This window comes from Saimiri boliviensis, chromosome 10 (assembly GCF_048565385.1).
Source record: "Saimiri boliviensis isolate mSaiBol1 chromosome 10, mSaiBol1.pri, whole genome shotgun sequence".
Classification (NCBI taxonomy): domain Eukaryota; kingdom Metazoa; phylum Chordata; class Mammalia; order Primates; family Cebidae; genus Saimiri; species Saimiri boliviensis.
Window position 1 is genome coordinate 86959712 of NC_133458.1, and position 13903 is coordinate 86973614.

General features: G+C 42.4%; 1 protein-coding gene across 4 annotated transcripts in view; it reads left to right on the forward strand.

Moving 5' to 3' along the window:
• Positions 1 to 245: 245 nt before the first annotated feature.
• ITGB8 (integrin subunit beta 8) overlaps positions 246 to 13903 on the forward strand; it is an 83943-nt gene continuing 70285 nt past the window's right edge. Inside the window, exons 1-2 of one of the 4 annotated variants that reach the window (XM_074379600.1) lie at positions 246 to 802; positions 2400 to 2446. Coding sequence is in view for 1 of the 4 variants with exons in the window: in XM_003934731.4 (XP_003934780.1) it covers positions 2228 to 2354 (127 nt within the window). In the remaining 3 variants the exon portion in view is untranslated. Of the gene's footprint in view, positions 803 to 2217; positions 2447 to 13903 lie in introns of those variants that run through there. The other 3 variants (XM_003934731.4, XM_074379599.1, XM_074379601.1) reach the window with 3 other exon arrangements.

The window sequence follows — 13903 nt, forward strand, 5'->3', positions numbered from 1 at the left end:
GTACTTTCCATTCACTCAGTCAACAGAAAGAAAAAGAGAGAGAGAGCGTGCCTCTTACTTTTTTTTTTTTTTAACTTCAAATAAGAAGACGGAAACTATTAAACAAATAAGAATGGGGGAAACTCCCGCATATTTCACCTTGACCTGGCTGGACTGGTCTGATGCCTGTAAGAGGCGGGGATTGTATTAATACAAGAGGTCAAACTTCTGGACTGGGAACCACTCCTGCCCCTAGTGGGAAAAGAGAACCATCACCGCGTTTCCTTGTTTCCAAAGCGGGGTACTCAGTTCCCACCCTCGACTTAGCGTGGTAGTGACAGGACCCGAGGAGGCACGCTGCTTCGCAGACAGTTGCCCAGCATAACACTCGCTCCCCACTTGCACCTAAATTTCTGAGCTGCAAGCAGGCAGAAATGCCTCCCACCTTCTCTCCTTAGCTCCCCTCTCCCCGCTTTGCTGCTGTCTCTATTTTGTTCCGTTTACTGGGAAGGTGACACTTAAGATCAAAAGACCCACTGTAACTTGCAAAAGCCCAGAGCCACCACCAGACCCTGGGCAAAAACAGGGCTGTCCAGCCCAGGGTTAAGGCTGTGAGTAGAGAAGGAGCGGCGAGGAATCTTGGCCAGTCGTTCCAGGAACAGCCCCTGCAGACGGGTCCAACTCTCCAAGGGCTAGGGAGACCCGGGCAGCCTCGTGGCAGTGCAGAGGACGAGCTCCTAACTTCAAACAAAGTGCCGAGTAGAGGGCGCTGGGGGCAGGGGAGGCCCCTGGACTCCACTTTGTATGCAGCAGCTGCAGGGCAGTGAGTATCTCCGAACAAAGCAGCGCGCAGCGCGGGGGTGAGAGATTGGGGTTTGCTCGCAGCTGCCGCTGAGCGAGTCTCCCACCACCCCCGCGAGCGTTAGGGTGGAGGGATTCGGGGGAGGAGGGAGAAGGGAACGAGGCGTGCCATTCCTGTTGCGCCGCTACGCTTCAGGAGTTCTTGTGAACGTTGGGAATGGCCACTACCAGAGCCAAGGGGGAAAAGAAAGAGCTCGAGTGAGCAAAACAAAGAGCGAGTGTGGGCCGCGGTGACTTCATGCCTCACCAATGTCCCTCCCACGCTGCTCAGAGCTGTGACTGCTGCCGCCGCCAGGGCTGCCGCCGCGCCTGCGGACAGCAATAACAGCGAGGCGCTCCGGTAGCGTGGGGAGGTTTCCTAGCAACTCTCTGCCCTGAATGCAGCCCGCTACCGGCAGGTGCAGAGCCCCCCGCCCCTGGGGTCTGCAGAGCAGGACCACCCCTCTTCCGTCCCTCGCCAGACTCTCTCGCACCCTAGCGGTGTGCACCTCCGAGCTCGCCAGCAACCCGGGCTCTGGACTGTGGGAAGCCGGAGCCGCGCACTGAGGCCAAAACGACAAGGGCACGCAGCCCCCGCCCCGCGAAGCCGGGTTCCCGCACCCGGTGGGAACCTCCCCTTCGGCGCTCGCTGCCGCCGGTCTCAGTGCCGGCCAGGCAGGGAGAGGCGATGTGCAGATCTGTGCCTGCGGGTGTCGGCGGGTGCTTCTAGGGCGCTCCCACAGCCACCTCCCCCTGCTGCTGGCATCCCGAGCTTCCTCCCTCGCCAGCCGGGACGCTGCCGACTTGTCGTTGCCCGCTGCTCTGCAGACGAGGCTGCAAGCTGCCACTAGTGGAGGTGGCCTCCCTGCCCACCTGTGGAAGAAACCGCCCTGATTGATGCGCCATCGACTTTTTCCCCTCGACCTCGCCAGCGTCCCCTCCCACAGATTCAGCATCACCCAGTGAATGTACATTAGGGTGGTTCCCCCCCACCGCCACCAGCTTCGGGCTTTGTTTGGGTTTGATTGTGTTTGGCTCTTCGCTAAGCTGATTTATGCAGCAGAAGCCCCACCGGCTGGAGAGAAACAAAAGCTCTTTTCTTTGTCCCAGAGCAGGCTGCGGAGACCTTTCTCCAGTAGCCGCCGGGGCCCTTGGCGGTCGAAGGAGGTGCTTCTCGCGGAGAGCCTGGGACCCGCTGTGCCGAGCCAGGAGGGCCGCGAGGGCCCTGAGATGACGAGCGGTGCCCGGGCCCGCTTACCTGCTTCGCTTGCTCCGAGCCACGGGGTCCGCCTGCTGAGCCTGCGGGAAACGTCCTAGCGACACTCGGCCCCCGAGGTGCGCTCCTGAGGCGCGAGCACGCGACCGGAAAGCAGCCAGGCGGCGGGCGCGAGGCGGGCTGTTTTACATTATGTGCGGCTCGGCCCTGGCTTTTTTTACCGCTGCTCTTGCCTGCCTGCGAAAGGACCGGCGAGGTCCCGCCTCGTTCCTCTGGGCAGCCTGGGTGTTTTCACTTGTTCTTGGACTGGGCCAAGGTGGTAAGTTGTTTTGTTTTGTTGTTCTGTTTTCTTCTCTTCCCCAAGGTCTTGGGCTGGCACGAAGAGCTGCCCGGCCAGAGCATCCCGCCCAGGTAAGTTGCAGGCGTCAGAGAACTTCAGGAGGGCGGGTGTGTGGCAGGTCCTCCAGCACACATGGTCTCTAGGACAGGTGTCTTTCTGCCCTGGAGTGAAAGCAAGAACTAATGATCACAGGAGACACTGTGTGTTATTCCTAGGTGTTGGGGAAGCCGTAATAGAAAGGAATTTTGGAAGAGAGGGTGTCCTGTTTACAGAAGTCATTTAGGGGCCCTGGTCCATTCTGAAGGGCATCGTTTGTACAGAATGTTCTTCCCATCTTTCTAACATTTGGGTCCACTAACAACTAAAGTGCCTTTAACTCGAGGCTGTAGGTAAGTTGTTATAATGGGAGTAGTCCTCAATTTTTGAGTCCAGAAAAGGACAACATTCAAGTTTCCATTATCTTTAGTGTTCAGTCTGAATGAATTACATACACTAGAGGGATATTCATGCTTTAAGTCACCATCCTTTCCGCTTTAAAAAAAAAAAAAAATCTGTCTAATTGATCCCTCTCTGAGATCAATCTCTGAGACAGAGAAGCAGAAAGAATGCTGGACCAGCATTGACAACTTTCTGTCCAAGCAAGCCATTTATGTCAGAGTTACCTTGATGTGGAGAGGTTAACGCTTTATAAAATTCATTGTCCTCATCTGTAAAATGAGAATAGTTATACCTGCCTTCCGAGTTCAAATCATAAAGGAAAATTCAAGTCAAATACCATATGAGAAGGTGTTTTAGGACTTCTGATTTATGAAACAATCAAATTGGATTGTTGGAAAACTATGCAACTAAGTAATAGGTCTAACATCAGTTTAAGATAAATTCTTAATGGTTTTCAATATAGGCCCAACATTTACTTTTGCTAATGCAGTGACTATTGTCATTTTTTTTTTAATTTCCCTTTTTCTCTGTTTGTTCACCAAGCCCTTAAATTATATTAGAGCCTTTCTCTGACCTCTGGGGCTCAAGGAGAGTTTAAATAGTAGTTGTAATTGTTTTGTAGGTTAAAATTTACTCCTATACTTTGATGTGCCAGGTTTTTGCCTGAAGCTAATTAAAATAGATCATAACCTTATAAACAGCTTATATGTATAAACATATGGAAACATCCAGCTATCTTTAATTGTTGCATATATAGTTTCCTAACATTTGTTTCAGGGAGATTTACCCAGTTATCTGAAATGCAGAAATTAGAGTAAATCTCTTTATCTTGTGGTTATTTATTTTTTTTTTTACTTATTTGTTGATTTCAAAATAAGTGAAAAGGAAAAGGAAAAAGTAACATTTATTATGAGTTATCTCTTAAATGAAAGAAACCTGTATTTGTTGCAGCAAATTTTCCACTGAACATAATTCCATCCTGTTTCAATAAGTAATAAAGTGTTTTTCTAGATTTAGTAAACACACACACACACACACACACACACACACACACTAGTAAAATGACCAAAATTTGTGTTAACACAGTATATTTTGTTCCCAACGTATAGGCAAAGGAAAAAGTCCTACTTGCCTCTAAAATGTGCCATTTATAGTAAATTTTTTAAAAACATTAACTGTGCTTATAAACGTTAGTCAGGCTTTGGTTAAAAAGCATTGTATTTCCACCCAGCGACTAAAACTGATTTGAAGGAAATATTATGAATGGGCCTCCCTGCACCTGCAGACCTGAAAAGGGAATGCTTATCTGAAATCAGAACAAGGCATCCTTTTCCCAGTCTCTGTCAATATACAAAGGTTTCTGATGTATACTCATTTGCATGGCAGTTAAAAACATGCAAAAAATGTAAATTATAGCCAGTATAACTCAGAAAATTAGAGATCAGCATAAACTGCTGTACTTTTGTGATATAGCTACAAGTCTCAAATTATATGTCTTTACAGTGCAAATTAGATGCTTAAAGCAGAATAGAAATTTAGGTATCAGTTACAAAGGAAATCTTGTTCCCTTGCTCAGTAGTTTACACCAGGAAAATGTTGAGGGCAATAGAGCCATATAAAAGAGACCAGAAGCTGCATAAGACCAACATAAGTTTGGGTTTAATTTTTGAAGCAGAATGCATAGGTCTTAAATACATACTGGACTTTTAATAACAAATATATAGTGAGCAGTGGAGGATGTTATTAATCAATTCCAAAGATTTCTGATGTAGAAAAATTATTGCAGTTTTTTTTTTAACTATCTCTGGTGGAAATTATCCACAGCTGGAAAAACAATAGCACTGTAAAGTGGTTAATAACTGGACGACATAAAGAATATCTAGCGATTAATATTTGAAGAGTTAATGTAGCAATGTTTCCACATTTACCGATTTTAAAAGATTAAGAACTTTTATTCCCTAAATTTTTATATAGCAATGTAAGTGTAACAAATTTCAGAAACCTCAATTTCCTTTAAAAAAGTAGTAACTATTATTGCAATGAAATTTCACCTTCTGTGTATTCAATTATCAATTTTTTATTCTTTTCAACAACAACCAACTAGATTAATATTACTTTGTGACTGCAGCATTACTTCCTCTCAAAACATTGCATAGCATGTGTTTCCAGAATTATTTATGCTTACCTAAACAGATATAATATTTAAAAGAACCAAGGTATCATTAACAAAAATTCAGCCTTCTAAATTATTTGCATAATAAGCATCCAAATTAATTATATCTTGAAGCAATGGAAACACTTGCTGATCAATTAAAAATAAAACATATTTGCCCTCTAAACTGACACCAAAGTAGCTGATTTGGTTTGGAAAATGCCAGAAAAATTCCTGCGCCCCAAAATAACTTAACTTGTTACCAAATTATCTGAAATCTCACTATTTAATGGATTCTTTTTGGTTAAACATGGTATTAACCATGATTTTAAAAGTTTGATTAAACATGGTATTAACTATGATTTTCTAAGTTTTTAACATGGTATAATGTAAATTTTCAAAAGCATACAGAATTAGAGAGAATGGTATAAGGGACCACTAAATATTCATCACCCAGCTTCGTTAACTATCAACTCAAAACCAACTTCTTTCATCTCTGTTCCCACCACTACCCAATTCATCCCCTTCTCCAAACTAAATATTTTGAAAGAAATTTTTCATATCATTTTGTTTTAAAATATTTCAGTAAATAAAAATACTACTGGAGAAGGAATACACTGTAACTAATCTTAAACCATGATTTTTTTTTTAAACTAATACTTAGGGCAAGAAGAATGTTCACAATTTTTAAAGGAAGCAATTGCAAAAGAGAAGGACACAGGAATGACAAAGGCATAGTTTCAACCATTTACTTTTTTTGTTTGTTTGTTTTTCGAGACAGAGTCTTGCTCTGTCACCCAGACTGGAGTACAGTGGTACAATCTCGACTCACTGCAACCTCTGCCTCCCAGGTTCAAGCGATTCTCCTGCTTCAGCCTCCCAAGTAGCTGGGACTACAGGCACATGCCAACATGACTGGCTAATTTTTGTATTTGTAGTAGAGATGGGGTTTTGCCATGTTGGCCAGGCTGGTCTTGAACTCCTGACCTCGTGATCTCCCAAAGTGCTGGGATTACAGGCATCAGCTGCCGCACCCAGCCATTTACTTTTCAATAATTCTATTGTAGTTCCACTAGAAATATTTTTATTTAAAAGGTATGGAGATGTAATAGCTTTTTGATATGCATGTATATGAAGAGGGAAAGACAACATAAATAACTCTCCTTCCCCAGACAAATGTTAATTGTTCTATTCCAATAGAATCACAGCAGGTATACCTTGTTAAAGTTTCACTTTTAAGGATCCCCCACCCTTGCATGATTAGTTTTTCTCCTTTCTACTGTATCATTTAAAGCAATATCTATGAATGTTGCAAAAGCTCTTTATCTCCTGTTTTTCACTCTCCTTTTGCTATAAGTCCTTGAAAGAGTTGTCTATAACCCTTGCCTCCGATTCTTCTCCTCACCTTCTCTGAATCCATTGCCAGCAGGCTTTCTTTCTCACCTCTACAGTCCATTCTCTTAACATCAGAGTAACCTCCACATTGCCAGATCTGATGGCCAATTCTTAATCTCCATCCTACCTGATGTATCATCTGTTGGTGAGTTGACACTGTTGACCTTGCCCTCCTTAGAAACAGTTTTGTTGGCTTCTTGGACCCACACTCTCTTGGTTTAAGCACCTTCTCCATCTCTGATGCTGATTCTTTCACATTTCTTAACATCGAAATGTAGGAGAGGCTCAGGACTCCCAAGAACTGCTCTGATCCAGTCTTAGATCTTAAATACCATTTCTACACTGGCACCTCCAGAATATTTATTTCCAATCCTAACCTGTTATATGATCTCCAGAATGTGCAGCAAACTGTGTGTTCCACGTCTCCACTACACATCTAAAGGCAAAATCACCCCTAATACATTCAAAACCAAACTGTTTTCTTGTCCAGTCTTTGTAATAACACTGTGAGAGAGGTCCCTGTCTTTGAAACGAAGAAACAGAAGCACAGAGGAGATAGGTAACTTGCCCAGTGTCACCTATCTAGTAAGTAGGAGAGATGGGATTTGAACATAGCAGACAAAGCCTGAATTAGGTTTCATAACATGAGCTTCCTAAGTCATCTTCATCATCTCAAATCTTTGTCCACATGTTCCTTTCTGCTCAGAACCTTTCCCTTGCTCCCCATTGTCTTCAGGCTCCTCATACAACTTCCTCCTAGCCTTGCTATGTACACAGCCACTGTGACCTCCTTCAGGGGAGAAGCTGCCTATATTTTTGTACGTCTAATGCCTGAGACACAATAGGTCTTCACAAAGTATTTGGAGTAAATGACCCCATGGATAACTTGAGGATAATAGTGAGCAATCTAAAATTGGGCAGTTAAGCAAATTATCTCTAATCAGTTCTAAGCCTCACTAGAATTTGAACTTAAAGAAATGAAGTTTTCTTTTAAAAGTAGGTTACACCATGAAGGACACTTGTTTCTGCTTTCCCAGCCCACATCAGAAAGCAGTCTCAACCTTCTGGGCAAATCATTAACAAAGATTAAAAGCTCAGACTTAGTAATCTTTAATCTGATTTTTCAAAGACCGTCTTGTTTTCAAAATTTCAGTGACAATTATTTTTATTGTTGATAAAATAGAAAAAGTAATCCTCATTATTTATTTTCAACCAAATACTTGAAAAATTATATTTAAATGTTTAAGTATTTCAACCAAATACTTTTAAAAAATCCTAACTCTTTTAATCACTATTCATTCAGACTTTCTTAAAGCACATTCAGCTTTATGACAGGCACTATACTGAGTTCTGGAGTTAAAAAATAACATTGTGTATAATTTTCTGTAGGCCAGACACTCTCCCGGACACATTATATGAAAACATAATATATTCTTTAATGCTTACAACCCTCTTAGTTATGTACTGTTATTCCCATTGTATAGGTAATCAAACTAATTAAAAAGGCATTGTGTGGTTTGAGTCAACATTCTGAATCATAATTATAGACGGATGGATTGCCTTCCAAAGGTGAGAGGAATCTCTACCTTGAGCCTTGGAAGTTTCATCTCTAGCTGTCCTCCAGCCATGACCTCAACCATGGGCAGGGAGTCCATGGGGTCCACTTATGTAGGGTCTGTCACCTCCTCTAGATCATTTCTTAGCCCAAACAGCCTCAGGCTACTTTTATGGCCTGCCTCCTGGGGTAAACTGAGTCACCTCTGTGCCAAATTCTAGGTGAAGATGGCCAAGGACACTGATGTAGGAGAAGTAAACAGAGCTTGGACATGCAAGCTGAAGTCTCCATGCATGTAAACGACAGGCTGCCTGTGCTGCAGAATAAATCTAGAGGTGGGAGAGAAGAGGGGAAGATCATGGCTGGAGAGGCAATGCTTCACACACTGCCCAGTTCCTAACCAGAAAGCTGGAGGTGAATATTCTAAATTCAGACCTAGCCTTCTAGGTCATTATACATATATATTTATCAAGGAAGGTAGATAGAATTTATTTTACTTGAGGGTTTCTTTGCCTGGTTTGTAGCTGTTAAATGTTAAGTCTGTTATGCTCACTGCTATTTGTACTCTTGCTTTTGGCCCTGAAAAAGTTAGGGACAGACTTGTCTACTAGTTTAAATATTACTGGGTGGGGGTGGGGGGCGGGGCAGGTGCAGTGGCTCACACTTGTAACCCCAGCACTTTGGGAAGCTGAGGTGGGCAGATCACTTGATGTCAGGAGTTCAAGACCTGCCTGGCCAGCATGGTGAAACCCCGTCTTTACTAAAAATACAAAAATTATCCAGGAGGTGGAAATTAACCAGGATCTTGGCAGTGAGCCAAGATCATGCCATGGCACTCCAGCCTGGGCAACAAGTGAGATTGTATCTCAAAAACAAACAAATAAATAATAAATAAATAAACAAATATTACCGGGGGCAGGGGAGAGGGATAAACAAAGAAAGCACCAGAAACCATTGCATAACGTAGTCTGGTAGTCTTGACTACCTCATGTCAAAGTGCTTTTATATTTTAATAACTAAATCTCTTTTGGTAATCTTCGAGATGCGTATAGATTATACAAAATTTTACTCTCTTACAACTCATGTTATAATGAGAGTCAAATATATGCATGGTCTTAATTTAGTTTTACTTATTTCCCACTATTAATTTTAAAAACATCTTTGAAAAGAACATTTTACCGACATGAATGACCTAATTTGGCCAAATTATTCAGCTGGCATGTATTTGACATTTCATATCTGTAAGTGAATGACTATGTAGAAAAGTAGTGCCATTCTACATTCATGGAGTAAAAGGCTTGTTTTTCAACTTAAAGTCAATCTATGTGATCTTCTTTCCTCTTTTACAGTAAGTAAAGTATTTAATTTACACACCAAAAAAAATGTATTGAAAGTCAAAATGATTTCCATTAGGATTTCATAATTTAATTAAAACAGACCGCCCTTTTGACAAAAGTGCTGAGATCAGTTCTTGCTAGGAAACTAATAATATTAACCATATATATTTAAATTATCTTTCTGCAGTTATTGAAAAGAGTCTTCAACTAATATTAGTTTAGGAAATAAAACTTAGATTATTAACTTAAAATTGCATTGTTAAATTATAGTGTTTTTATCAGATATATACTTTTAAGATGATTTTAAAAGATCCTTCTATTTTGAGTGCTATTATCCAAAGTACTAAAAGTTTATTTTAGGCCAGGTGCGGTGGCTCACACCTTTAGTCTCAGCACTTTGGGAGGCTGAGCCAGGTGGATCACCTGAGGTCAGGAGTTCAAGACCAGCCTGGCCAACATGGTGAAACCCCATCTCTACTAAAATACAAACATTAGCTGGGCGTGGTTGTGGGCACCTGTAATCCCGGCTACTAGGGAGACTGAGGCAGGAGAATCACCTGCACCTGGGAGGTGGAGGTTACAGTGAGCCGAGATTGTGCCACTGCACTCCAGCCTGGGAGAGAAAAGCAAGACTTTGTTTCAAAGAAAATAAAATATAAAAGTTCATTTTATAAAATAGCATATAAGGTCTCATAAAGTGGCCTTTCATGCTGACCTCATCAACGAGCCAACTCCCACTGCTATAATGGCTTTAGACATGCGCTATCTCTGCCAGGTGTTTTGTTGTTATTTTGCTTTGTTGTAATCAACAAATGCTGTTACATTTGTTAAAGACAGAATCTGCTGCTATTCCAGATAAATGTTGGTATCGTTTGTTTATTCCAGAGGGTTGCCAGAAAATTCCCAGTCTCAGGATAATACAGGGTAAGAAAGGAGAGTAGCTATCAAGGACTAGTTCAAGTCAAAGTTCAGGGGAAAGACTGAGTTTGGAAGTGGAAAGAAGGGCTGGTGATGAAGACAGGAGGATGAAAAATCAGAAATATTCCAGCTCTGAAGAATGTACCAAATATGTCTTATTAGGTATGTGGGATGTGTGGTGGATTTGGGCCAGGAATGTTTTGGTGTTTTCCATGGTTTTGGACTCAACTTCCTTTTAGGATGAAAAAGGTTAATATTTCAAGATCTGCCCATAATAAATGAAGCCACAGTTAAAAGTACTGCTGTTTCATGTGTACATGTGGTACCAGGGTTCTTTCCTTGGAATTGAACCACAAACAGCCTCCCAGGTAGAAGCTTTTTTTAAATTTTCTGATTTTACTAAGGACCGTATATTTAGGATAATTCCTTAGTAACTGTCATAGGTACTAGGTAGTGAAGGGGGCTGGGTGAAAGGCTTCATCCTTGTGGAATGAGGGATTACCACTGTGCTCTAAAGGGTCATTCGAATATAATGAAGTCAAACAAAGAAAATAATTAAAAGGAAAATTCAAAGTTCTGCAAGGACTGGATTGATAGGATTTACATTAAGGAGTACCAAATCGGGAATGTCTTTTCTAATTGCCTGCCAGAGAGGTACAAAGAGGCCAGGCTGGGTAGGCTTAGTCATGTAAGGTATTCATTGACTGCAATAGAACAAAGGATGCAAAGAAGTTTTGGGGTGGCCAGGACTTGCTGTAGAACTGCCTGTTCTAGCTGGAAACAAAGACGCTATTGTAGCAGAACTGCATTGTTGGCAGGAAAATGACCGGCTGGTCACTTTCTTAGTACAAGCCATACCTCCCAAGGTATTGCTCCATTTTTTGTGTGTGCATTTGGTTTGGATTTTTACGGGGAATTGAAGACACGTGGATCATACAGCACAAAAGAAAATGTTCTAGAAGTGACAGATGGGGCCCAATTTCCAGGAAAATTCATCTGGACGGTGGTAACACTGAGAAAAGAAAAGAAACATTCAGGAAGGGAGTCACAGTTCCAGCCATCCTCAGTTTTGGTTAAAAATGTTCCTTTTAATGAGTATGCCAGTCACTACCAGCTAGAATAAGAGCCCTAAGGTGAGGGCCAATGTATATAATCAGAGAGCCTGACCTCAAGTTGGTACTGAGAACATGAGAAATAAATGGCATTACCACTGTCTTTAGTTTAGAAAATAGAGCATGTTTGATGCCTTGTGAAGAAAGTGTCCAAGGCCACATGATACTTCGTTACATCTGATGGGACTGTGGTCACATGGGAGAAGGGGAGGGGGCTCCTGAGTGCATGCCTGTGGCCCACCAAAGACAGCATAGCCAGCTGGAAATTGGTCTCACCCTGCCCTGCTAGGGCTGTCTGAGGCTGACAGTTGGCTACTTGGGGGTCAGCATAGCACTGATGCCAGAACTCACTGTTGTCTGAGAATGGATTATCTGGTTATAGACTTCTCTGGGCAGAGACTGACTTATGGGCATTATAAAAAGTCAGACATCTGGTCTTTTTGGACAAATTCTGCCTCCTAGGGATATGTTTGAGGTTAAAAAAAAAAAAAAAAAAAAGATGCATTGCTTCTCACTGGCTTTTACTGGTGGGGTAGAAATGTTGGGTCAGCCAGAATGATCACTGGATGTTACACTTCTCCTTCTCACAGGACAAACTTCTAGGATATTGCCCAGATGGTATGTGATATTTTCTCCTATACTGCATAATTATCGATTCTTTTGGGTTTAATCTTAAAAAAAAAAAAAAAAAAAAAAAAAGCCTGTGTGTAGAACCAGAGTATTCTTGACCCTTTGAACAAACTAGATGCTTCTAGCATGATATGAAAGAACATCAAGCTCCAAAGGCCCCCAGAATTGGCCTCCAAGTTGTATAACATAAAGCTGCCCTAGACTGAGAGGAACCACTAACTGGTCAGTCCACTTGACCATCTTTGTTAGGGTTCTTTATTGACAAACAAGGAGCTAAATACTTTGATAGTCCCAAGAAATACTGAATTACCTCAACGTATTGGAGCTTACCTTTCCAGCCTAGTGACACTCTTTTTTTCTTTTTTGAGACAGTCTCACTCTTTCGCCCAGGCTGAAGTGCAGTGGCATGATCTCAGCTCACTGCAGCCTCTACCTCCTGGGTTCAAGTGATTCTCCTGCCTCAGCCTCCCAAGTAGCTGGGACTACAGGCTTGTGCCACCACACCCAGCTAATTTTTTGTATATTTAGTAGAGACGGGGTTTCACTGTGTTAGCCAAGATGCTCTCCGTCCCACCACACCCAGCTAATTTTTTGTATATTTAGTAGAGATGGGGTTTCACTGTGTTAGCCAAGATGGTCTCCATCCCCTGACTTCATGAACCCATGACCTCGTGATCACCCCCACCCACATCTCAGCCTCCCAAAATGCTGGGATTACAGGTATGAGCCACTGCACCTGGCCCCCTAGTGGCACTCTTATACATGAATGTCCTAGGAGGAATTCGGATTCCCAAAAACATTATCCTTAAAAGTGCAAACTCACCTTCCTAGACAGTTGAGGATGCTGTACAGTAAGTGCCCCAGGATAGTCTAAATGAGTTGGTTACATAAGACCAGATTGTTGGAAGTTGCCCAGATATACGGGAAACTCTTCCATCCAAAATATCACAAGAGATGCCGCATAAACACTGGGAGACTGGCTGGAAATTACAGAATCTGAGAGGACATTACCAATAACTTCTATACCAATGGCATATTTGGTAAAAGATCTTTCATTCTTTTTTTTCTAAGTTGTTGGTGTGCAAAAGTGAAACATGGTGAAAATCTGGGTACTTTAGGGTTGTCCAGGAGGTAAGGAATCAATGGCCACAGGTACTCATGCTGCATGTGAGAGTGCAGAAACCTAGAAACACAGATTTTGGAGTTTGCTTGCCATTTGTTTGTGAGTAGTGCAGAGACTTCCAGGCCAGAAGAAACAGATTAACTGAGCTGTCTCTGCATAATCAATGGATATGCAATGTGGGTCTGACAAGGTAGAGACATCCTATTGCCCCAACCATGGTGAAGGAGTAGCTCCTGTATTTCCCATTCAAATACAAATTGGTTGTATATTTTGAAAGGCAGCTTGCAGGTCTTTAGTAGACACAGCAGAGTTGAACTTTAAAGGGGTTATTAACTGTTCAAAGACAAAAGAGATCTGAGGTATAAGGGAAAACTAAGCAGGAAACAGAGGGGCTCAGTGATCAAAGTTTGGACCTGGGCGATGTTGGATATTGGCAGATAATTTATGTCTCTGAACAGGTTTGCTGCTGCTTGGCCAGTTTTTATGGATCCAGCTGCATGGGCTGACTCTCAGTAGTAACCTAACAATACTGCGTGGTTTTTAACAGATAGATAGGGTATATTTGGGAGCCAGACAGAATAAAGATGCAATCATGTAATAAAATGGGCCAGAAATTCCTTCGGGAAGTTTTCTCGGGCCCTCCCTCTCTCCCTTGAGGTGACATCATCCTGTTATCTGCTCCCTGCTGCAGACTGCCTTTTCCTTTTCATAGCACTCTTGTTAAGTTCTGTCTTATGTCACGTTTTGCTGTTACTCTACAGCAGGAACATAAGCAGGTGCCCTATCCCTAAGACTCTGCACAATGCAGCAACTTAATTGCAGGTATTAAATAATTACCAAAAAAATTCAGGGATGGAGAAGTGCCATC